We start from the raw sequence: 24326 nt of genomic DNA, 5'->3' as shown, positions 1-24326 counted from the left end.
TCCACATGGCGGAATATAAAATAAATCACATAGTGCTTGCCTGCTGTGTTCTGCACAATTTCTTAAAAAGACATTCAGCAAACTATGTGGTTTCAGTTGGCCAAGATGCAGACTTGCTTGAAAATTAGAACCTCATGTCCCTTGAAGCTGCTCATCCTGACTTGCCCCCCCAAAGCGCCCGTGAGGACCGAACCTAATACATGGAGTACTTTGTGGGTAGGGGGGCCATTGATATGCCAGACAATGTCTGAGAGGCATTTTTGTAATAAAGTTTTCTTTGAAACTACAATAATCTTGTTTTTCGTTTACTGCTTGGCTTGGTTTTAGGTGTCTCCTAGGTAAAATTTTAGATTTTTGTTGTTGTGCCTTTTTCTACAACAGTGCAAACTCAAGTTCTGAGCGAGATGAGGGGACAGTCTCTTCAGATAATCTTATTATGTTGTGGGTCTGCTACACACACACACCTTGTTTTTGTTAACTAATGTATGTAGTGCATTACTGACAAAAATCTTGCTCATTTTCAGCACCATGGCAGAAATATGTGGGGTCATGAAAATGGCATGATTGTGAAAATTAACACATCACTGTGGGTGTTATTTACTAAAGGCACATCCACTATGCAGTACAAGTGCACTGCAAAAGTGCACCTGAAACTGCACTTGGAGTGCAAAGTGGAGTTGCCTTTAGTAAATAACACCCATTGTCACCGAAAACAACAATTTTACTCCAAATACTGCTTTTGCGCATTGAAAAAAGGAAGCCACACAATGTTGATAATTAAAATTTTTAATCAAAGCACATTCACATGTGCGTTTAGAAAAGGGTTTTACAACAAACCAACATATTGCGTGTATCAAAAACATTATTTAAGGTAATTTTTTGGTAACTTGGTGTTTTTGTGTAAACAGGCATGTATCAAAGCGTAACATACAGAACACAGGAACTTACAAAGTTCAACTTTGAAAAGTGAAGACAATATCAGACATGAGTATGTACAAACTGGGCTGATATTGCCTTCATCACATGGGGTGTCACCCCTGGAAAAGCCAAATTTGGAAATGCACACAGTGTGTCAACATGTGCTATCTCACATCATGGGGGATCAATGTACATGTTTTGGGGCTGCAACCCCTTCAACTCAGCCACTTTCCACAAAACACGTACATTGATCCCCCATGATGGGATATAGCGCATGTTGACGCACTATGTGCATCTTCCAAATTTGGCTTTTTGTAAAATACAAAAGTTGTTGTTTCAGAACACAAAACTAAAACCCTAGCTAGTTTGGGGTGTTTCACACTCTCCCCAAAACATCAATGATGTTCTTCATTTTATTTTGAACATCATTGATGTTTTTCTGTATATTTTCTAAATCCCGATTGCACCCCATTATCTCCCCAATAAAGATCTGGGCACTTTCACTTGTAAAATGTGATTCTTCTTCCACATCACCTACAAAAAAAAATAAAAAAACACACCATGTATTATAAATATGCCGACATACATTGATTAGCTTACCGGAAGCTGTGGTCTCCGACACTCACCTGTTGTGGTGACAATTTGTCCAACTTCAACGATCTCTCCTTCCTCCTCCTCCTGCTCCTCTGCTTCTGGTGTTGGAATTTCGCCTTCTTTGGGAGGGGTGGGGTCCTTGGTGTCCTCAGACTTCCAGAGTCTTCTCTCCCCTATGAGAATGTAAAAAAGGAATACTTAGCACACAGAGGGCAGAAATAGAAATATGAAACATTGCTTGGAAGTGTGGTACAATTGTGTTTTTTGGCCGAGTTCCAAGGTGAGAACATTATTGTGGACACTTTGTTAAGCTGGAATACTTACCTGCAGAACGATGTTTCTTACGAACGATTGAACCCATGAACTTGAAAGTGGCCATTTTAAACTGTACAACATGAAATCAAAGCACATGAAGCAGTATGCAAGCAAAAATAATCATATGACGACAACTACTTACTTTTTTGAAGAACACGCTTGATCCTTCTGTACTGATCGTGCTCCCTCAGTTTCAGGTCTGACCAGCATTTTCTCAGTTGATCCTTGGATCGTCGTGCCCCAAAATTCTTCTGAAGACTCTTCACAACTTTAGTCATGATCTTGGCCTTTCTGATATTTGGGTTTGGGTAAAGTCCATACTTCCCATCATAGTCGTTCCTCTTAAAATATGTCCACCACCTCCAACATCTTTCCAAAAGACATATTTGAGGCCTTAAATCTTCTCCTCCGGGATTGGGACGTTTCTGGCTCCGGGCTTTCCTCGTCCTCCTCCTCGTTAGTGGAATTATCATGCCCCTGCTGTGTCTCTGCCATGTTCTCTCCCCACTGCGCCGAAAGAGAAGAAGCAGGGAATAGTCTAGAAAGAATATCAGGGGGAGGAGGAGTTTCATGCATGCGCACTGTATATAAAACGCAACGTGCGTGTGTCGTACATAGGATCTGTGAGCAGAGGGAGAAGCTGACGCGCCGATTGTGCAAACGAAGGTACAATTTTTAACTTAGTACATCACTAGCCTATACTGCTTCTAGATTGAGGCCTATATTGGCACAAGATTATAGAGAGTTTAGCCTGAAATTATTAGGTTTTGTCTTGTGTTGTGTCTTGCAGACAAGATGGATCCCTTCAAGGAACCTCATCTTCTAGAAATGATCATTGACATGCTCAGGGAGCTGCCCTGCCTGTGGCAAATGAAAAAAAACCCTAAGGACCCAAGAAAGAGGAAGGCAGCGCTGGAGAAAGTGCTTGGTTTGGTTAAGATCATGCTTCCCATGGCAGACATGACCTATGTGATGCCAAAAATTGGTGCCCTCAGGTGTACTTATCTCAGGGAGCACAAGAAGTTCCAGGATTCCCTGAGATCAGGAGATCCAGATGCCATTTATATGCCCAGGATGTTGTACTACGAGAGGCTGCATTTTCTGGCAGACCAGAGGAAACCCAGGCCACCACTCTCCAGTCTTCCTTCAAGGCTTCCTTCACCCCCAGCTGAGGCTTCCGATGTCCAACCTGGGCCTTCCAGGCAACAACATGTGGAGGGGCCCAGCTTGAGACAGGTATAGTGAGGTTAACTAGATGTTATTATTGATTAGTAAGTTGTGATTTAACAAAGTGGTTTACATCTCAATATAGACAGCAGTGACCAAAAATGTTTGGGACAAGAATGAAAAATGCTGGGCTCAGAATGATAGTCTGTTCTATTTGGTAACATTCAATTTGCAACAGTCATGAGCACAAAATGGTGTGATTGATGAGTAAAAAAATAAAACTATGTCCCATTTTGATACACAGGAAGACCTCAGCCGAGGGGAGGCTGTGGCAAGTGGCAGCCCGGAGGTCGAGCATCGCCCTCCTCCTCCTCCTGCCACAACTACAGGAGCCCAGCCACAGCCTGGAAGGAAGCCAGGAGTGCCTAAGGAAGACGAGAGAGTGATGGCCTGGGTTCAGTCTGGTCTGACACAAGATGCAGCCTCTTGAAGAACCACATCCTGGGGACATAGATGGTGTTAGGTGTGACCTCAACAAGTCACCTATTTGTCAGGTTATGTTACCGTTTCCCAATTGTTAGTTAGAGTTCTTATCCGAGCAAAGAGACACAGAGGTATTATTCAGTATTTCTGCTCAGAAGTCCGTCGTTAACTCTGACTGTCTCTGACTGACTGTGGCTCTGAGGCTTCTTTATTACATCTTTTATAGACAGAAAAGAGCAAACATCAGCAAATGTAAAAAAAACAACATTTTTGCAAAGGAAAGACAATTCTCCGGGTGTTATCAGCTGATAAGACAATCTTCTGGGCGTAGACTGCTTTTTAGGGCTGATGCGGCCTCTTCTTGATGAGTACGTGACAATAGATGACGAATCCTTATTTTACAGAGAAGGATAGAAATACAAGTATTTAGTAAGACATAAGGTCAACCATTTTGTTTAGACACCCCTTAATCCTTACATTTCCCCCTTTGACATCACCCCTCCCTCTTGCCCTGGGTCCACCTGAACAAGTTCTAGTCAGCCTATATCCAGAGTACTCTCCCTGACCGCGAGTTGTCAGAGGGGTATACACCCATCCCCCTGGACAGTACCAACATCTAAAATTCAGGAAGAGTGGCTTTTCTGACAGATGGGTGATGTCAAGAAACTAAATCTACCTATCTTCACAAAAGTTCCATCTTTTCCGCATCATTTACCTTGGCTTTCTTGCAAAAGCACATAAACAACTTAAAGCATGCATAAAAGAAAAATACGAATAAGAGCACCACTATAATCGTCATTGCTGCCTTCTTAACCCAAGAGAATAACCCTGAGAAACTAAAAGTTCCACCAAACGGATCCCAGTCGCGACCAATATTTCGGGCCTTCTCTTGTAAATTCTTTACTTCCGTACGGTGTTGTGCAATGATGTCATAATAATCAGGTACCTCAATGCTGGTGTTATGTATCCAAGTACAGCACTCATAGTCCTCAGTAGTTTCACAGAGTCCTGTCAGTGCTGCACTCATACTTTCAATTGCTAATTCATGTAATTCTAATTGTTGTCTGATGGCTCTGGTCTCCAGATTTAACTTAGTAATGTCATCAGAGTTTTTCTCGAAAACATCATTAATAATTCCTGTATAGTTATTTAGTCGTTTCATTAAGTCTATACCCCATCCTGTCCAGGACGGGAACCAAGCCCATGCCATGTCCTTCTTCAGGAATATTTCTCTTTTACTACGATACCTGAGGGGATATCTAGGATGCATGCTAGCTTCTAATAGGTGATCACCTCGTTCATCACCTACTACTCCCATTACTGGTACTAAACTTGCGAGGTAGCACCATCCCTGAGCTCTTCTAGGTATCCAAGTATAACATTTATCCTCACAACAGATATATATATTATTTCCCAGTGCTACTGATCTTGAACTGATATCATTTCTATAACGAGAGGTGTATCCATAGAGGGATAAGTTGGATACTAACCACCTAACATTATTATCCACAATGTTAGTGAGGAAGTCAGATAATGTCTGGTGTGTGCTGGAATTACTGGGATAGAAGCTTCCATTTAATACGACAATGGACAAATTAAACTTGCTGTCTTGGCATTCTCCATTTCCTCCCGTTGTGTTCCCTAAGTTGAAACACCAATCAGGGGAAAAGGCGAGACCATTTGACTTAAACATTACTGTCTCACTGGTATTTGTTCTAATTATGTTAATGCTACTGTTAGCAAGATCAGTATAGTTTATAGGAACTGCCATCAGTGGTATACTTGCTGTGCTGGGGTGTAATTTGCTACAAATCCAACATTTCTCATATCCTGACTTCTGGGCATAAGCATATTTAAACTTCAGTAATAACATTTTTTTAGAAAATCCTTCATCCTTGTGTATTTTATTCTGTGAGGTAACCAAACTATTAGCCAGAATTACTGAAACAATAAAAAGATACATGTTGTCATTTGCCAACTGGCTCCTTTTTACAATGAGAAGCGTGGATCCAGGTAGGTTTCCCTTCCAATTTCACTGAGGTTGCTGTAATCAATAGCACCTGGAAAGGACCTTCAAACCTTGGTTCCAGTGTCTTTCTGGTATGTTTCTTTACATACACATAGTCTCCTGGTTGTAGATCGTGTGTACCTGTGACAGAATTAGGGTCTGGAAGAGAAGAATACACACTCTTGTGGATTTTAGTCAGACGCTGTTGCAACTGTATTACATACGTAGTTAAACTATCACATTGTAATTGCATACTTTGAGGAAAATATAAACCTAATCTAGGTGCACTTCCAAACAGTATTTCATATGGGGATAACCCTGTTTTTCCTGTTGGGGTGTACCTAATAGAGAACAAAGCTAAAGCTAGGCACTCAGGCCATGGTTTGTTCAACTCCTGCATAGCTTTTTGTATTTTCAGCTTGATTGTACCATTTACTCTTTCTACTGATCCTGAACTCTGTGGGTGGTAAGGAGTATGAAAACTTTGTTGAACCCCTAACATTGCCATCACATTTTGCATTATTTCTCCCGTGAAATGTGTCCCCCTATCTGATTCTATTGTTTCTGGGAGACCAAACCTAGGTATCAGCTCAGTAATCAGTTTCTTGGCGGTGGCTTTTGCCGTAGCTGATTTCACAAGATAACTTTCGGACCAGCCTGAAAATAGGCAGATGCACACGAGAACAAATTCAAAGGGGCCGCTCTTAGGCATTTGTATGTAGTCAATCTGCAGTCTCTGAAAGGGATATTGGGCCCGGACCTGATGTTTACGTGGGGTTTTCACTCTCTGTCCTGGGTTATTAATCAGACAGATTTGGCATGCAGCACAGTAGTTCCTTGCAGTACTACTGAATCCAGGGGCTAGCCATCCTTGGCTTACAATCCTATACATAGAATTGGAGCTGACATGAGTGGGTAAGTGGACCGCCGCTGCCATTGCGGGGTATAGAGAAGCGGGTAGACAAATTTTGTCTCTTTCTCTCCATACATTGTCAAGGCCTGGTGCAGCTCCCTCCTTAACCCAACGGTCCTTCTCAATAGCCCCTGCTTGTTCCTGTAGTTCCATTAGCTGCTGCCATGTGGTTTCGGGCATACTCACCTGTACCGTGGCTAAGGTCTCAGGGCTTACTTCCCCTAGAGCTGCCTTCTTTGCAGTTAAATCTGCAAATGCGTTTCCTTTTGCCTCAGTTGTTTTTGCGCTCGTGTGTGCCGCTATCTTCATGATGGCTACTCTTATAACCTTTTGAAGATTGTTCAGGACTCTTTTGATTCCTTCACCATGTTTAACAGGTGTGCCTGCTGCTGTAAGGTAACCTCTAGCTTTCCATATGTGGCCATAATCATGTGCCACACCGTAGGCGTATGCGGAATCAGTGTAAATGTTCCCTTCTTGTCCCTCCAAGTGTTCTAGGGCTTTCTCTAGAGCGGTTAGTTCCGCTTCTTGTGCCGACATGTGTGCTGGTAGTGACTTTGCCTCAATTACCTGTGTGTCCGTTACCACAGCATAACCTGTGTGATATTTACCTTTGTCATCGGCAAATCTACTACCATCTATGTACAGTGTGTGTTCTGCATTTGTAATGGGTATGTCTGTGACATGTGGGAACCCCGTGGTTTCTTGTTCCATAAGTTGAAAACAATCGTGTTCATCAGATGTTATGTCATGAAATGAAAGTGTGTCAGAATCCTGAGTATCTTGTGCTGTATCTACACCATTATCATCATTACTCCCCCCTGTCAAATCTGTCTGTAATGGTAAAAGCTGTGCTAAGTTAAAAGAAGTGCATCGCTGAAAGGTAACATTGGGGGGTAGGAGCAAAGTGCATTGTAGACGCAGCTGCCTTGCCATTGATATGTGTTTTGGCTGGACCTGTGATAAGATGGCGTGTATGTCATGTGTGGTATGTACCACTACAGGATTGTCTAAGACAATTTCTGAGGATTTGTCAATGATAATTGACACTGCTGCAACTGCTCGTACACAGGACGGTGATCCTCTAGAGACAGGATCGAGAGCCGCCGAGAAGTATGCTACCGGCCTTTGTTTGATGTGTTGTTGTGTCAACACCCCTGTTGCGTGTCCCGTGATTTCAGCAATGTACAAATGAAATGTTTTGGTATAGTCAGGGATCCCGATCGCAGGTGCCGAAATCAGTAACCTTTTTAAGGTGCTAAAAGATTCATGACCTGCTTCTGTGAGTACATAGGGTACTATTTTCAAGCAATCATATAATGGCTGCATCAGAGAACTGGCATGTGGTATCCATTGTCTACAATATGATACCATTCCCAGAAACATACGAAGTTGCTTAAAGTTGCGTGGGATATTCATTTGTCTTATGGCCTGGACTCGGTCTTCAGTGAGGTGTCGAGTACCCTGGGATATACAGTGGCCCAAAAAGACAACCTTTTTCTGACATACCTGTAACTTAGTTCTATTCACCTTGCACCCTTTTTCAGCCAGGAATTGTAACAATGAGAGAGTGGCTTTTAAACAAGTATCGTTATCCGGACAACATAACAATAGGTCATCTACATATTGCAACAATACACAAGTGTCAGGCGGTAGCCATTCTCCCTATTTTTACTTTTTAAGGTTTAGTCAGTGGGGCATCGGACAAAAGACCGTCATAACCACTTATGGGTATGGTGTCACGGGACGTCATGTGTGGAGGGACTACTGAATCAGACAACAGACTGCGTGACGCTCCTGTGTCAACCAAACAAGGAATATGTTTACCTTCCACCTTCATCAACATGTGGAGCATTTTGTTCTCTGATTCAGCTAGGACTGGGGCAAGTCATGCGGTCGGATCGTCCCTATCATTGGTACGCCTCTGTCTGTAGTCCCTCGTGTCTCTGTCCGTGTTTCCTTCCTGTTCGTCTTTTATCCTTTTCCTACAGTCTCTTTTTATATGTCCCACCTTGTTGCAGTAATAACAGGTAAGAGGTTTACGGGAGGAATTCCCTCCTTCATTGACCCGGGCAACAGTGTTAACTCCCGGTGTCCTTCTGGGTTTAGTTTCTGCTAAATCAGCCTCTATGCCTTGTGCTTTCTGCAACAATGTTCCTCTGTCCCGTATGGCTCTCCATTCGGGAGTACATGCCTTCAGTTTGTCACCTATTTGGGGTACTAGTCCTTCCATAAACTGTCGATTGAAAGCCCTAATGGTGACGGGTAAGGCTAAATCTAGACCTTCGTCAGCCATCATGCTTTCCATGTTGAGGTAAAATTCTGTAACAGTCTGACCTGGGGCCTGTTTTATGGGCGCTGTCGAACCCCTTTCCTGCTGTTTCCCTTGGCAAAATTCTCGTAACTGAGCAATAAACAGGGGTCTAGAGTCTATATGACGAGGATGTACTCCTGGTGGATCTGTGGTAGGATCCCCATTCGGTCTATGTGGAGCAATTTCATTCATAAATTGATTAAACATCGTTAGTGTCATTTTATGTCTACATATATCTTCCCCATCTTGCCAAGTTGCTTCATGTGTGTCTAGTAATTGTGTCACGAATCTACAGAATGCGGCAGGTTTTGCTACGGGATCAGGAGCATTCTGTATTAATGCCATAAGAGTGTCAGCCGACCAAGGTGTCCATGTCCTCAGAACGACTTGTCGGGTCACTGTAGGTGGCTGTCCTGCTTGACCCGCATTTGGATTATTTACTTGTATTACCCTAGTCCGACTATGGACTGGAGCTACGGGCTCTGGTCTTTGAGCGCCGCAATGCACACATTCCTGTGCCCAGTCTGGGTTCTGGGTACCGCATACTCGGCATACCCATCCTCTTCCTCTTAAGGAAGGATAAAGTTTTGGTCTTTCATTACCTGGTGTGGTAGTGTTATAAGGAGGTGGAGTATCTCCCGTATTAACCCTATCGCCGGGAGCAGAAGGAAGACTTTTGTGTCGGACCTTCATATCCCATCCACCCTTTTCCTGACAATACTCCCATCCCTCCTCTTCAGCCCTGTTGGAAACCTTAATTAAACATTGTATTTGTGATACCCATCTGTTCTGCAATATCTCTCCCTGTCTGTCTTTCTTTATTTCTTCCCAACCTTCTACACTTAATCCATTTTCTCCATCCATCCCCAATTTCTTGAGAATCCTATTTGTGCCCTGTGCCTTATCCTTCCCATACAACATTGTAACATTTCTGAGGTTCCTCCTGGGGTTTACCATGTGTCTGGCCCATTTTGACAGTCCTGCCTAGGTGGCGTTTGGATCACTTACTAAGTGTCTCGTTGCCTTCTCCTCCTAGGGTGCCAAAATACTAAAAACCTCTCCTAGATGAGATTTCTGAAATCGAATTACCTTATATGCTAGCCAACTGACAAATATTATGACCAGACTGACAGCTACAACATATACAAGCATTCCCTTTTGGTGGCCAAACACATATGACTAGGTCTCCGGGCTTTGTGGAGACCTTATTTCCGTCCCATTACCATGGAATCTCTCAGCATTCGTTTCTTATTCCTGCTTTATTGAGGCAGTCAGGACTTATACTTTCAACCCGTTTTTAGGCTCATGAATCAAAAAGCGTATATCAAACTTAAGTGTCGGACCCCCAAAGTACTCTTACGAGTTAAGGGCGCATTCCGTTACCCATTGGGATGATATATGTTTCAATTCACACCATACAAACAGGGCTTATCTCATTCACAACAGACAGATGACAAGTAGACAGACAAGAAACAACGGTAACATAAGCCAAAATATTAAGTTCAAGACCCACTTACTACAGAGGTTGGTGTTTACCTGAAGAACAATTCAGACAGATCAGGTGGGCACAAATCTAAGAAGCACAGAGTTTATAAGAAAATAAAGCTTTTCTTACCTGCGCAGGATTTGTCTGTGGTTCTTTGATGTGCCCGACCATTTCGTTCCGTCCTTATGTTCGTTCGCCTCTTGTAGTTTCTTCAGCGAGTCCCTATTCGCGGCGCCAGAAATGTTAGGTGTGACCTCAACAAGTCACCTATTTGTCAGGTTATGTTACCGTTTCCCAATTGTTAGTTAGAGTTCTTATCCGAGCAAAGAGACACAGAGGTATTATTCAGTATTTCTGCTCAGAAGTCCGTCGTTAACTCTGACTGTCTCTGACTGACTGTGGCTCTGAGGCTTCTTTATTACATCTTTTATAGACAGAAAAGAGCAAACATCAGCAAATGTAAAAAAAAAAACATTTTTGCAAAGGAAAGACAATTCTCCGGGTGTTATCAGCTGATAAGACAATCTTCTGGGCGTAGACTGCTTTTTAGGGCTGATGCGGCCTCTTCTTGATGAGTACGTGACAATAGATGACGAATCCTTATTTTACAGAGAAGGATAGAAATACAAGTATTTAGTAAGACATAAGGTCAACCATTTTGTTTAGACACCCCTTAATCCTTACAATGGCATCTGCTTTTCCTGATCTCTAGGACTTCTGGACCAGACTTCTCTCCCTGAGATATGTACTCCTCAGGCCACCAATTCAGCATTTTCGAATTAGTTCATGTCTGCCCTGAGGGCCAAAGGCTTTGCCAAATTGACAAGTTTCTCCATCGCTGCCTCCCTCTTTTTAGTTGTTTGACACCTAAATAAAGGTTTTGTTGGTTTGAAGAAATACTTGCGTATGTGTTTTACTTCAAAAAGGACAGTTTATTTGTGAGTAGGCAGGTACATTTGAAAAATACAAAGTGAATTGAATAACAAGGGGCACCAACACCAAACAACCTCCTGTAGATTAAAAAAGAAAGAAAAAATACAAAAAAGATAATAATGGTGTTGTGGTAAGTTAAAATCCAAAACACACCCCAAAAAATGCAAAGATGAGCAAACTGACAAAAAAGGAGATGTTGATGAAAAAAACCAACCAAAAAATTCCCCCCCCCCCCAAAAAAAAAATGTGTAGATGTGACGATTTTAAATATTGTAGTGCTGAAATGAGTAAAAAAGACTCAAGAAATAAGTTCGGGAGAAGTGTGTGTGACTATGAGCATCAACAGAAGTTCATTCTTGCAGCATTGTAAAGAACAAGAGAATGCTCTTCATGAAAGAATTTTTAACATTGCAGCGTGACCAATGTGCTATATCGATTACGAGCAGTAGTTTTACCTGAGCAAGCGCTTCCGTGTCCGAATTTGATGGTGAGCATGCGTGGCACCCTGTCCGTCGCAGTAGGCTACACATAATCGGAGTATGTCCGCTCGGATGATTTTGTCTGAAAATTTTACCGGGAAGTTGGAAAAGTTGGTCCATCGGATATTTTCCGACGGAAACAGTCCGATGCAGACCACACACAGTCGGAATATCCGACAAAACGGTCCGATAGGAAACATTCCGTCGGAATCTCCGACCGTGTGTACAAGGACCTAGAGTCCTGGAAGCCAGTCCCCTCCAGCCAAACTAAACCTGGAACACCTCACCCTGCAATTGGTGAGGACCCCTTAGTACCGAAAAAGCTCTGCAACTGTCCCCCCCAAAGGGACCACAACTCAAATATCAGGAAAATGTACCTACTATCCGGGACACCTTCCCGATGTCCTGAACACTGTGTAATCCTGTCTGATGATCTACTTATAAGGTTGGTCTCACCTTGGGTTCTTTGCTAGTGGTGCAACTTTGCCCAAACCCTACTCGCCCTTACCTAAACATTGTTCTCCTTCCTGGAAAAAGTGGTCCGTCTGTGGAGGCCCTAGAGTTCTCCACTCAGCAGGGAGAATGACATTTTCTGATTGCAAAGCTAAAGATCAGACTCAGCAGAAGCACATCCACAGAGAGACCACTGCTTCCACACAGAGAGCAAGCCCTCGTATTTACAGCATGTTGGTGGGAACAGGCTTTTCCACTAAAGCATAGAACATACTATTAGTTTTTTTTCAACCCAGTGGTGGACAGCTCGGTAGGAGCCGCTGTACTAACTATGCAATGTCAGTAAAGAGATCTCCCCCGCTGAGCAATTATGTTCTGACAGGGGGACCATCCCCACTAAAAAACACAGATCAACGCTCTCAGCCATCAGCTGAGAACGCTGATTGGATGCTGACTGGCAGACTTTTTTCGGTCATACTTCAAACAGAAGCCGGCTGAATGGCCGGCTTCTGTTGGACCAGCTGCAGTACACACACAGCAAAATGTCGGCTGGTTTGAACTGACTGATGGCGCCTGATGTTCGGCCCTTTAGGATATGGCTGTTTATAAAAAATAAACTGTGCCAATGGGCTTTTGTTGGCGTCAGACAGGTTTGCAATTTAATGCAAGTCTATGAGAATGCAAAACCAAAAGGAGAACAAATGAGCAGGTGGAGGTTTTTTGGTGGGATTTTTAAGGTGCCAGGCAAGTTAGATTACAACACTCCAAAGTATATAAAAAGACAGAGTTTATTACATCGAGAACATATTTAAAATCATTGGCTGTACGTAAGATACGCAAATATAGTTACACATCCAAAAGATTGATGGAAAACAGTCACTCAAAGAAGATTATAGAGTGATTTGTCCCAACATGTTTTGCCTGTTAAGGCTTCCTCAGGGGATATTTTTTTCTCGGTTGGATGTGATACTGCATAGAACAAAGTACAGTTAGGAACAATACACACTTCATCATACAAAATAATAAAATAAATATGTCATTGATCACCCCACACGATATCCATCAATTGCCTAAAAGGATGTATTACCTGCGACTCAATGTGATGTCAGATGGAGAGAACAGACACTGGATGACATGCAAAGCAAACTGACTGAAAAAGGCCCAGGGCAGGGTCAGGTAAGCCAATATCTTTTCAGGGAAGTATTGGGAAGTGAGAAATAACCTAAAATTTATATTTGTGAAGTGGGGGAAGGGAAAAGGAGTGGAGGGGGGAAGGGGAAGAAAGGAAGCGGGAGAACACAAGGGTAAGAGGGGACAGGGAGAGGCGGAGGAGAAAAGTGAAAACATGGCTGGTAACTATTGACATTGAAAGCCTATACAATACTATTCCCCATGAAAAGGGCCTATCAGTTATTAGAAGTCATCTCAAAGAGTGGGGTAAATCGGCTAATGGCTATAACCAATTCAAAGTCAGTATTTTGAGATTTATTCTCACACATAATGTGTTTGTTTTTGGACCCTCCCACTACCTTCAGGTGCAGGGGGTTGCGATGGCGACACGATGGTCGTACGCCAACCTGTACCTGGGGGGGGGCTGAGGGAACTTTTTGCCAGGGACAATGTGCCAACCTAGCTTGGGCATGTTGCCCCCTTGCATCGATACATTGATGTTCTGATGTTCAAAGATTAATTGGATTTATGACTATCATTGGAAATAGAATAGAAATCCTTCTTGGACTTGGAAATTTTTATGAACAGTGATGGTTCCTTGGGTTCCTCTCTATTCCGAAAACTGCCAGCAGGAAACACCATACTGCATGCGAGAAGCTCTCATCCAGTCCCACTAAAAAACAGCATACCATACAGCCAATACCTTTGTTAAAAAAATAAAAAAGGGCCACTTCTCTCTGCGGACCCTGTAATAAATAAATACATTAAACCACATCCTGTAATCACATAAAAACGAGCTAATGGATGTGTAACTATATCTGCGTATCTTATGTACAGCCAATGATTTTAAATATGTTATCGATGTAATAAACGCTGTCTTTATTTTTATATACTTTGCAGTGTTGTAATCTGACTTCCTTGCCTGGCACCTTAAAAATCCCATCAAAAATCCTCCCCCTGCTCATTCATACTCTCAGGGGTGTTGGTGCCATTTCTTTGACACTGCCGCCAATCCATAGTACCCCATTCTAAAAAGGAGAACAAATTGCAGTTCAATGCACTCGTCAGTGAAATCTTAATGAACTAAAAATGACATCACACTAATGGCATCGACACAAATCTGAAACCCATCGTCACAGGCCCTAAAGACTATTGTTTTGATGCACTTAGAATGTTTTCTGGATCTGGATGGTATTACCATAGAAGGTATAAAGAACATTTGAGCTGCTAGGTTTTGTTGGTGTTTACCTGCGTGCTGAAGAAGTTTCTGCACAGCCTGAGGAAAGCTCAATTGCTTGGATTTGAAGAAGACAGCCATTCCTTCGTCTCCACTGACAAAGGTCAGTCGGTTGCCTGCAGACACTACAGTAAAGACTGGTCCATACTGAAAGACAATGTGGAGATCATTCATGAAATATTTGTAGCCAGGTACGATGAACAAGTTATAACAGTTTGCAGAACAGAACAGGGAATAAGGGAGAACTCCAAGACAGGGAAGCGAATAGGGATATGAAATGTGAGCAGATGTTGGTGGTAGTACCAATTAGTGGGTGTCATTTGATAGTCATAGGGAGTGTCAAATAACACCAAGGGGCTCTCTGAAGAGGAATGGCACTTTGGGCTTGCTCTATTTGAGGCCACAGTTTTGTCTCCTTGTGTCTACACTAGTCACAAGGAGACTGTCATCTTCAGAATATTGCAACAGCCAAACTATGAGTGTAGGCCGGTATGCCACTTGTCCAGAAGCCGTTTGACTGTTTTCAGGAGGGGTGGGAAGTGGAGATGAAATAATTTGGTGAATTTTCGGGGGGGTAAACTTACCTAGGTACTTTAAAGCGGTGGTAGTCAACTTTAAGTTGATGCTAGTCTGGAGGTGTGTGAGCTGTGGCTGCGATATATCCACCCCCATCTCTTCCGATTTGGAGACGTTTATCTTGAGGTTGGAAAGTGTACCGTAACGTTCGAATTTGCATAGTAGATTCGGTAGCGAAATGGTCGGGTTAGTAATCGAGAACATCATGTCATCTGCGTAAGCCGAAACCTTTTGTTGCGAGCGACCCACCTCTATCCCTGAGATGTCAGGGTTGAGCCTCACATGGCAAAGGAAGGGTTCAAGGGACAGGGCAAAACGGAGGGGCGATAGGGGGCAGCCCTGTCTAGTCCCGTTCGTGATAGGGAATGGGTCTGAGGACACTCCACTGGCCCGGACTCTGGCTGAGGGGCCAGCGTAAACGGTGGAAATCCAATTTAGCATGTTGCTCTCGAGTACAATATGGATCAGGGTCGCAAACATGAATGGCCAACTCACCCTATCGAATGCCTTTTCGACATCCATGCCTATAAATACACATGGCGTTTTGGTGGTGTTTGCTACATGCAGCAGGTTAAGGACTTTAATAGTGTTGTCCCTGGCCCCTCTTGATGGAACAAAACCCACCTAGTCCAGGTGAATCAGACCAGGCAGGTGATGCTGTAATCTGGAAACCAGTATTTTAGTAAATAATCTGAGGTCTACGTTTAGTAGGGATATGGGATGGTAGCTTCCGCACTGAGCTGGGTCTTTACCTTCCTTCGGCATTACTGTTATTTGCGCTAGTAGGGTGGAACTATGAAACATTTTCCCTTTACTTTTATCCAAATAAAATACCTGCTGGTGGCACTGTGCTGCTTTGGGCTGTTTGCTGCAGCTCCATTGTCAACCAGCAGGTGTCTCCCAAGAGCCAGCAGGCTGTAAGAATCAATCAGCCACACCTGGGTTCAGCCATTAGGTGGCTATGTAAGGCAGCTCCTCCTTGAACCCAGCGCATCAAGATTTTGTTTGCCTCCTTGCTGCCAGAGATCCCGAACCTTCCTGTACTCCTCTGCCTTGCTCCTGCTCAAGTTCCTAGTCATGATTCCCCCCTAACTTGCATCCCCTGTACTCTTGTCAGTACATTGTATATAGTTGTACTTAGTCCATAGTCTAGTTGTTTAGTGATTTTGTTAGTAGGGTTTGGTTCTGTTTGCTGAGGTTGTTTATGTTCATGGTTTGCCTATTGCTATGTTCACTATTAATAAATCTCACTGGTAAGGATATATACTTGTTTGTTTGGTCTTAGATTCATCGTGTAGCTACATGTCTGGTCTCCTTGCTGCAGAAACCTGACATATATATAGATTGTGGAGTGGAGAAGAGGAGTGAAGGAAAGAAGAAGAGGACACAACTGTGAAAAGGTAAAAGGTAGAGAGCGCATGTTAGAGAGGAAGGAAAGCTGAATGGAGGAAGTGCAACTTAATTAAAGTGGATGTAAACCCGATTCATGGAATTTGAGCTGGGCACATGCAGTATCTCACAAAAGTGAGTACACCCCTGATGACATCACGGAGCTGGTGGATGTTAGAGACATTGCGCTCCTCCACCTTCTGTTTGAGGATGCCCCACTCAGCTCTGCTAGGTCAGACATCACTCTGCATGTAGAACCAGTACTCCACCACTCAGCTCTGCTAGGTCAGAAATCACTCTGCATCTAGTACCGGTAACCCACTACTCAGCTGTGCCAGGTAATGTAATAATCTACAAGTAGTATTAGTACTCCAGTACCCAGATCTGTCAGATAATTAGTAGTAGCCAGGGCCAGCACAACCACTAGATGGACTAGGTGGAGAGCAGTGCGCCACTAAGGAGAGGCAGACACCCGGAGAATGGGAGGGGATGGAGACACTGAGGCGGCAAGGCCATCTTAATGCAGGGACAGGGGCCCAAAGTGCATGGGGATCCCCTGAAGTTTCCAGCAGACTGTGGAAATAAGAGAGAGCTGCCTGTCAGTAATAATGACAACTTTGCCAGGCTTCGGCATATTCAAACTGCACTGCACATGCCCAGTTTAAACGCCAGCTGGCCAGTTTGGAATGGGCATGCTTAGAGTGCCGTCTGATGGTGGAAGTTGTTTATGATCTGAATTAATTTGTATTTTTCTTCACACAAGCACCTTTATTTATGAACTTTCTCTGATTGAGGACCTTTGTTATACAGTATATTGCAGTCACTTCTAATACTACAGCACCTTACGGTGTATGAAGATCAGGTTATTGGACACTTAATGCACTGTCACTTTTTTATTTTGTACTTTATTAATTGAAGATTATTTATTAAAAGGGGTTGTAAACCCTCTTTTTTTTCTTAAAAAACAAACAAGTCATACTTACCTCCACTGTGCAGTTCGTTTTGCACAGAGTGGCCCTGGGTCCACCTCTTCTGGGGTTCCCCAGAGGCGCTGGTAGTTCTCTCCACATTGGATGTCCACATAAGAGAAGCGCTCTCTTTGGTGTACACCCATGTGGGTGCACTCCCGCGTCCTGCTTTTGCGTGTATTCACACAGAAAGCAGGACTCAGTCCCGCCCCTCGAGTCATTGGATTTGATTGACAGCAGCTGGAGGCAATGGCTGTGCTGCTATCAATCTAGCCAATGAAGAGCCTAGACAACAAGCAGAGCAGTGGAGGCCTGTCCATAGAGAGCGGTCGGGCACCGCCCCCAGCCCCCCCCCCCCCAAACTTTTGGCAAAAAAAAAGTCACTTTAAGAGTGACCAGGTGCCGGATACACGACGGTCTATGAGGAGCTTCCCAGCTTGCAATCAGCCCATTTTTAGGGTATGTTCAGGGCACAAGTGATGCGCCCACAAACACTCCCACTCAGCGCCGGGACAAGGTCATCCAGCGCCCAGGGCAAAGACGCCAAATTGCACCCCCCTTTCCCTTAGGGTCAGGGTGCCCCCTACCCCTGTAATAAACCATTGCGCCAGGGGCAGCCGTCCCTCCTGCCCACCCCTTGTCCCAGCCCTGCTCCCACTACTCTCCAGTGATTTTTCCCTGACTCTTGTCCATTTATTTTGTTGGCTGGGACCGGAGGGCGATGGCGTGGTACTTTTTCATCACTACAGCGTCACTTCCAGTTTTCCTGGAGTCAGAGTGGAGTGCGGACACCGCGGAGACTACTTGACTGCAACCCGGGACCCTGTGATGTGAGGCGGGGAGCAGATCACAGATGCGGCATGTGGGTGCAGAGCTGGCCATGCTGAGCCCAAGCAGAGTGTACCAGAGCAGAAGGTGAGTGCAGGGATTGGAGGTGATCTCTCTCACTGCACTGCACCTGGCTGCTGCAATTCTCTGTTTTTGCTGTTTTCAATGGCATGTCTCTCCCTCCCGGCAATATGCTTCGCCCGAGTCCTCAGACTCCTCTGCAGGGCGGCTACAGAGTGACTACTCCACCCGGTGTGTACTCTCGTTAAACTGGCTCCCCCTTCCCCCACATCTGATTACTTTCTCAGCTGCCAAAGAACTTCATGGAGGGGGGAGGGCAGTGAATGGTAGCTGTGGGGTTCCCAAGCCCCAAATACTCCCCCCCCGCCTCTCCACCCTAAAACCACCCCCACCCTGCCCCTCCCCCCTAAACAAACCCCCATCTCTGCCCCTCCACCAGAAATAAACCCCTCTCCCTGCCCCCCCCACCCTAAACAAACCCCCGTCTCGCCAGCCTCAATGCCCCTCCACCCTAAACAATAACCCCCTTCCCACCTTTCCACCCTAAACAATAACCTCCTTCCCACCTCTCCACCCTAAACTATAACCTCCACCCTAAACTATAACCTCCACCCTAAACAATAACCTCCCCCCTCCAACCTAAACAATAACCCATCTCTCCCCCTAAACAATAACCACCTCCCCACCTCTCCGCCCCTTAAACAATAACCCCCTCCCTGCCTGTCCACCCTAAACAATAACCTCCTCCCTGTATGTCCACCCTAAACAATAACCCAGCTCTCCACCCTAAACAATAACCCACCTCTCCACCTTAAAACAATAATCTCCTCCCCACCTCACCACCCTAAACAATAACCTCCTCCCCACCTCTCCATCCTAAATAATAATAAATCCCTTCATGCCTCTCCACTCTAAACAATAACCCCCTCCCTGCCTCCCCACCCTAAACAAATAATACAAATAACCTGTGTTTAATGATGGGTTTAGTGTAAGGGAGGGGGTCCTGTGTAACAATGGGGCGTAGTGTTGAGCCTGTGTAATGATGGGGAGAGGGACTGGGGTAAGGAGGATGTGTTTTGTTTAACCATGCTCCTTAAGCCCCATTCACTGTTAACAGTCTGGCCACACCAACTTTTTGGTGTGACGTGCCGCATGCCTCAGCCTCAAGTGTCCCTCTTTCTAAAGTTGGGAGATATGTACTCTGTCCTGTGAGGCTGGGGCTGTATACTCTGGCCTGTGAGGCTGGGGGCTGTATACTCTGTCCTGTGAGGCTGGGGGCTGTATTCTCTGTCCTGTGAGGCTGGGGGCTGTATGCTCTGTCCTGTGAGGCTGGGGGCTGTATACTCTGTCCTGTGAGGCTGGGGGCTGTATACTCTGTCCTGTGAGGCTGGGGGCTGTATACTCTGTCCTGTGAGGCTGGGGGCTCTATGCTCTGTCCTGTGAGGCTGGGGGCTCTATGCTCTGTCCTGTGAGGCTGGGGGCTCTATGCTCTGTCCTGTGGTGCTGGGGGCTCTATGCTCTGTCCTGTGAGGCTGGGGCTGTGTATGCTCTGTCCTGTGAGGCTGGGGCTGTGTCTGCTCTGTCCTGTGAGGCTGGGGCTGTGTATGCTCTGTCCTGTAAGGCTGGGGCTGTGTCTGCTCTGTCCTGTGAGGCTGGGGCTGTGTCTGCTCTGTCCTGTGAGGCTGGGGCTGTGTCTGCTCTGTCCTGTGAGGCTGGGGCTGTGTCTGCTCTGTCCTGTGAGGCTGGGGCTGTGTCTGCTCTGTCCTGTGAGGCTGGAGCTGTGTCTGCTGTTCTGTGAGGCTGGGGCTGTGTCTGCTCTGTCCTGTGAGGCTGGGGCTGTGTATGCTCTGTCCTGTGAGGCTGGGGCTGTGTATGCTCTGTCCTGTGAGGCTGGGGCTGTGTATGCTCTGTCCTGCGAGGCTGGGGCTGTGTATGCTCTGTCCTGCGAGGCTGGGGCTGTGTATCCTCTGTCCTGCGAGGCTGGGGCTGTGTATCCTCTGTCCTGCGAGGCTGGGGCTGTGTATCCTCTGTCCTGCGAGGCTGGGGCTGTGTATCCTCTGTCCTGCGAGGCTGGGGCTGTGTATCCTCTGTCCTGCGAGGCTGGGGCTGTGTATCCTCTGTCCTGCGAGGCTGGGGCTGTGTATCCTCTGTCCTGCGAGGCTGGGGCTGTGTATCCTCTGTCCTGCGAGGCTGGGGCTGTGTATCCTCTGTCCTGCGAGGCTGGGGCTGTGTATCCTCTGTCCTGCGAGGCTGGGGGCTGTGTATCCTCTGTCCTGTGGTGCTGGGGGCTGTGTATCCTCTGTCCTGTGGTGCTGGGGGCTGTGTATCCTCTGTCCTGTGGTGCTGGGGGCTGTGTATCCTCTGTCCTGTGGTGCTGGGGGCTGCATACTCTGTCCTGGGGTGCTGGGGGCTGTATACTCTGTCCTGGGGTGCTGGGGGCTGTATACTCTGTCCTGTGGTGCTGGGGGCTGTATACTCTGTCCTGTGGTGCTGGGGGCTGTATACTCTGTCCTGTGGTGCTGGGGGCTGTATACTCTGTCCTGTGGTGCTGGGGGCTGTATACTCTGTCCTGTGGTGCTGGGGGCTGTATACTCTGTCTTGTGGTGCTGGGGGCTGTATACTCTGTCCTGTGGTTCTGGGGGCTGTATACTCTGTCCTGTGGTGCTGGGGGCTGTATACTCTGTCCTGTGGTGCTGGGGGCTGTATATTCTGTCCTGTGGTGCTGCGCTAAATACTCCTGATACTATGGGTGAAAGCAAGTGGAATACAGGGGATGGAGTGTGTGGATCCTACAAGGGGTGGGGCTTATGAGAAGTGGGAGGGATCAAAAAGGAGGGGTGGTGTCTAGCACCCCCCATCCTAAAACTTCACCAGCCACCACTGGAGCAGAGAGGTAGAGTGTGTCTCTGCCTGGGAACAAAAAGGCTCAGGTGAGTAAAATGGGGGGCTGGGGGGGCGGTCAGTGTCAGAAGTGTTTTCACCTTAATGCATAGGATGCATTAAAGTGATTGTAAGCCTTATTTTTTTGTTATTTAAAATAACAAACATGTCATACTTACTTCCACTGTGCACCTAGTTTTGCACAGAGTGGCTCCGATCATCTTCTGAGGTCCCTCAGCGGCTCTCGCGGAGGGACAGCACATCTCTGCCGAGGGAAATATGGGGCTCAGGTAAGTAAAACAGGGGGCTGGGGGGGGCGGTCACTGTCAGAAGGGGAAAAAACATAAGGGTTTACAACCCCTTTAAGATATTATTGAGTGAGCGCCACATATACTTTTATTTAACCGGTTCCCACCCGCCCTATAGCTGAATGACGGCCGTAGAGCGGGCGCTTTCGTCCGGGTGGCCGCCCCTGGACGTCCTTGTGTTTACTTCCGCAATGCGCGCCGCCGTGGGCGCGCATCGGGGAAGTTTTGTGTTCGCCGTGTCTCCCGGAGACAGGCAAACACAGATCGCTGTGAACGGCCAATCAAAGTGGCCGTTTACAGTGCGATCGCAGCTGCCAATGGGAGATGATCTCAAATGTAAACATATGAGATCATCTCCCATTGCACTGTCTCTCTCTCCTCACACAGAGACAGCGTGTGAGGAGAGAGAGGATCTGTGAGTAGTAAAGCGATACAGTGTATGAAATACAGTCAGCCCCAGTGCCATCTGCCAGCGCCACCTGTCAGCGCCGTCTGCCAGCCCCATCTGTCAGTCCCATCTGTCAGCGCAATCTGCCAGATGAGCGTCGCTTGTCAGTGCCATTTGTGATCAATAAAAATGTCACAAAGATTATATTCAGCCGAGGAGGCATATGATATTCTTGCAGCCGACAAGAGCAACGGGGAGGTCTCCGCTTTGGATTCCTCCTCATATTCAGATTGTGAGTCTGACGTGGACTACAAGCCTGTCCTCAGCAGCGGTACAATGACAGCCTCAGAGGAGGAAGATGATAGTCCGCCCGTCAGACGAAGGCGTACCGGTACCATCTACCAGCACGGCAGAGCCATCCACCAGCAACGCAGTGCCATCCACCGGCACCACAGTACCTCGGCAAAGGCCAAGTACCAGTGTGTCAACTCGGCCCCAAAGGGTTAGGCCCCATGCCAGCCTTCCCTATTCCCTCCAGAACCCCTTGTGGCTTCCTCCTAACTCAGGAGAAGCTAACGTTCCCCCTTACACTGCCAACCCAGGAGTCCAGGTGGACACACACAATTTTTCCCTGATGGACTTTTTCCATTTAATTTTTACAGAGGACATGCTTGAATCGATTGTGGTCCAGTCCAACCTATATGCCCAACAATTTATTGAAAGCAACCCAACGTCCTCTTATGCCCGTCCCTATGAGTGGAGAGCCCTAACAGTGGAGGAATTTAAAAAAAAATTTAGGCCTCACATTTTGTATGGGACTAAACAATAAAAAATATCACATGCCCATCTTTTCCTCAATAATGCCCCGGACCAGATATCTCATGATAATGAGATTCCTACACTTTAACGACAATACCCAGTACCTTCCCCGGAATGACCCAAATTTTGATAAACTTTACAAAATTCGGCCGCTAATAAATTATTTTTCTGAGATCTTCCCCCCAGTTGTTTACTCCAGACCAACACATATGTGTGGAAGAGTCCCTGATCAAATTTTCTGGCAGGCTGGGCCTAAAACAATTTATTCCCTCCAAAAGGGCCTGCTATGGGGTGAAAACGTATAAATTGTGTGATTGAGCCACAGGGTATACATATTCCTTCATGGTATACGAAGGGAAGGACACCCAGCTACATCCCCCTAATTGCCCGAATACATCGGATCAAGTGGGAAAGTTGTTTGGGAACTCATAAACCCACTCTTGGAGAAAGGCTACCATCTCTATGTGGATAATTTTTACACAAGTTTACCCCTGTTCCGCAACCTCCATAGAAAGCAAACTCCAGCATGTGGCACTGTAAAGACGAACCGGAAGGGCTTTCCTCAAAGCCTCGTCAACAAAAGGTTAAGAAAAGGCGAAGCGGCGAGTTTACGGAACAAGGAAATTTTGGCTGTGAAGTGGAGGGACAGAAGGGATGTGTACATGCTTTCTTCGATGCACAACAACACTTTTGTTGAGATCACCAGGAGGAATGGCCCAATACAAAAACCAACATGTTCATGGGGGGTGTCGTCTTGAACGACCAGATGCTCGAACCCTACCTTGCCACAAGAAGAACATACAAGTGGTATAAAAAAAATTTCAATTTATTTCTTTAATTTGGCCATATACAACACGTATGTAATCTATCATAAATCCACAGAAAGACCCATACCCTTCCTTGGCTACCAGGAGGAAATTGTCACTGCCCTTCTATACCCCAACGGCCCACCAGAAAACATTCGATCCGATGTAATTAGCAGACTCTCTGAATGCCACTTTCCTGATAAAATCCCTCCCAGACCAACAGGCTGAAGACATCAGAAAAAATGTCGGGTGTGCAGCAAACGAGGATGGAGAAGAGACACCACTTATCATTGTGCCCAATGCCCTTCCCAACCAGGCCTCTGCATAGGTGACTGTTTCCGCCGTTACCATACTTCAGTGAATTATTAGTGAAGTATGGTAACCATAACCCTCACTTCCTGCCATTTACCTTCACACCCCTTATGCCTCTGCTTGCTCTGTAACTGACCCTGGCTTGTTATTCGACCACGCTTCTGCCTACTGATTCTGTTTATGCCTCTGCCTGATCTGGAACTGACCCTGGACTGTTATTCGACCACGCTTCTGCCTACCGATTCTGTACATACCTCTGCCTGATCTGGAACTGACCCTGGACTGTTTGACCATGCCTCTTGCCTGCCTCTTGGACTGATCTTGTACCCTCTCAGTGGACTAGTGGGATTCATAACAGGGGTCTCACATATGTGAGGGGCTCCAGAATAGTTTTTTTGGATGAAGAAGACAATTTCATTTGTTTTCTCATTCCTAGATTAGGGTCTGGAGACTCGGAGGCTTCAAAGAGATTTGGGTGGTAGAAGCCTCTACCCCATCCCCATTCTGTCCTGAACGAGGCCCTACTTCTGCCTGCTGCCTGTAGGACCTATACCATCATGC

The 24326-nt window shown here is 45.9% G+C and overlaps 1 protein-coding gene across 1 annotated transcript in view; it reads right to left on the bottom strand.

Annotated features, from left to right (window-relative positions):
• LOC143988970 (24-hydroxycholesterol 7-alpha-hydroxylase-like) overlaps positions 1-24326 on the bottom strand; it is a 188846-nt gene that overhangs the window by 149597 nt on the left and 14923 nt on the right. Inside the window, exon 2 of the mRNA XM_077488932.1 lies at positions 14482-14617. Within this exon, the coding sequence (XP_077345058.1) occupies positions 14482-14617 (136 nt within the window). The remainder of the gene's footprint in view (positions 1-14481; positions 14618-24326) is intronic.

The sequence above is a fragment of the Lithobates pipiens genome, unplaced genomic scaffold (genome assembly GCF_037356315.1).
Source record: "Lithobates pipiens isolate NorthernLeopardFrog02 unplaced genomic scaffold, aLitPip1_a1.2 Scaffold_18, whole genome shotgun sequence".
NCBI lineage: Eukaryota > Metazoa > Chordata > Amphibia > Anura > Ranidae > Lithobates > Lithobates pipiens.
Note: the sequence above shows the minus strand (reverse complement) of the source record. Positions and strands in the feature narration are given on the sequence as shown.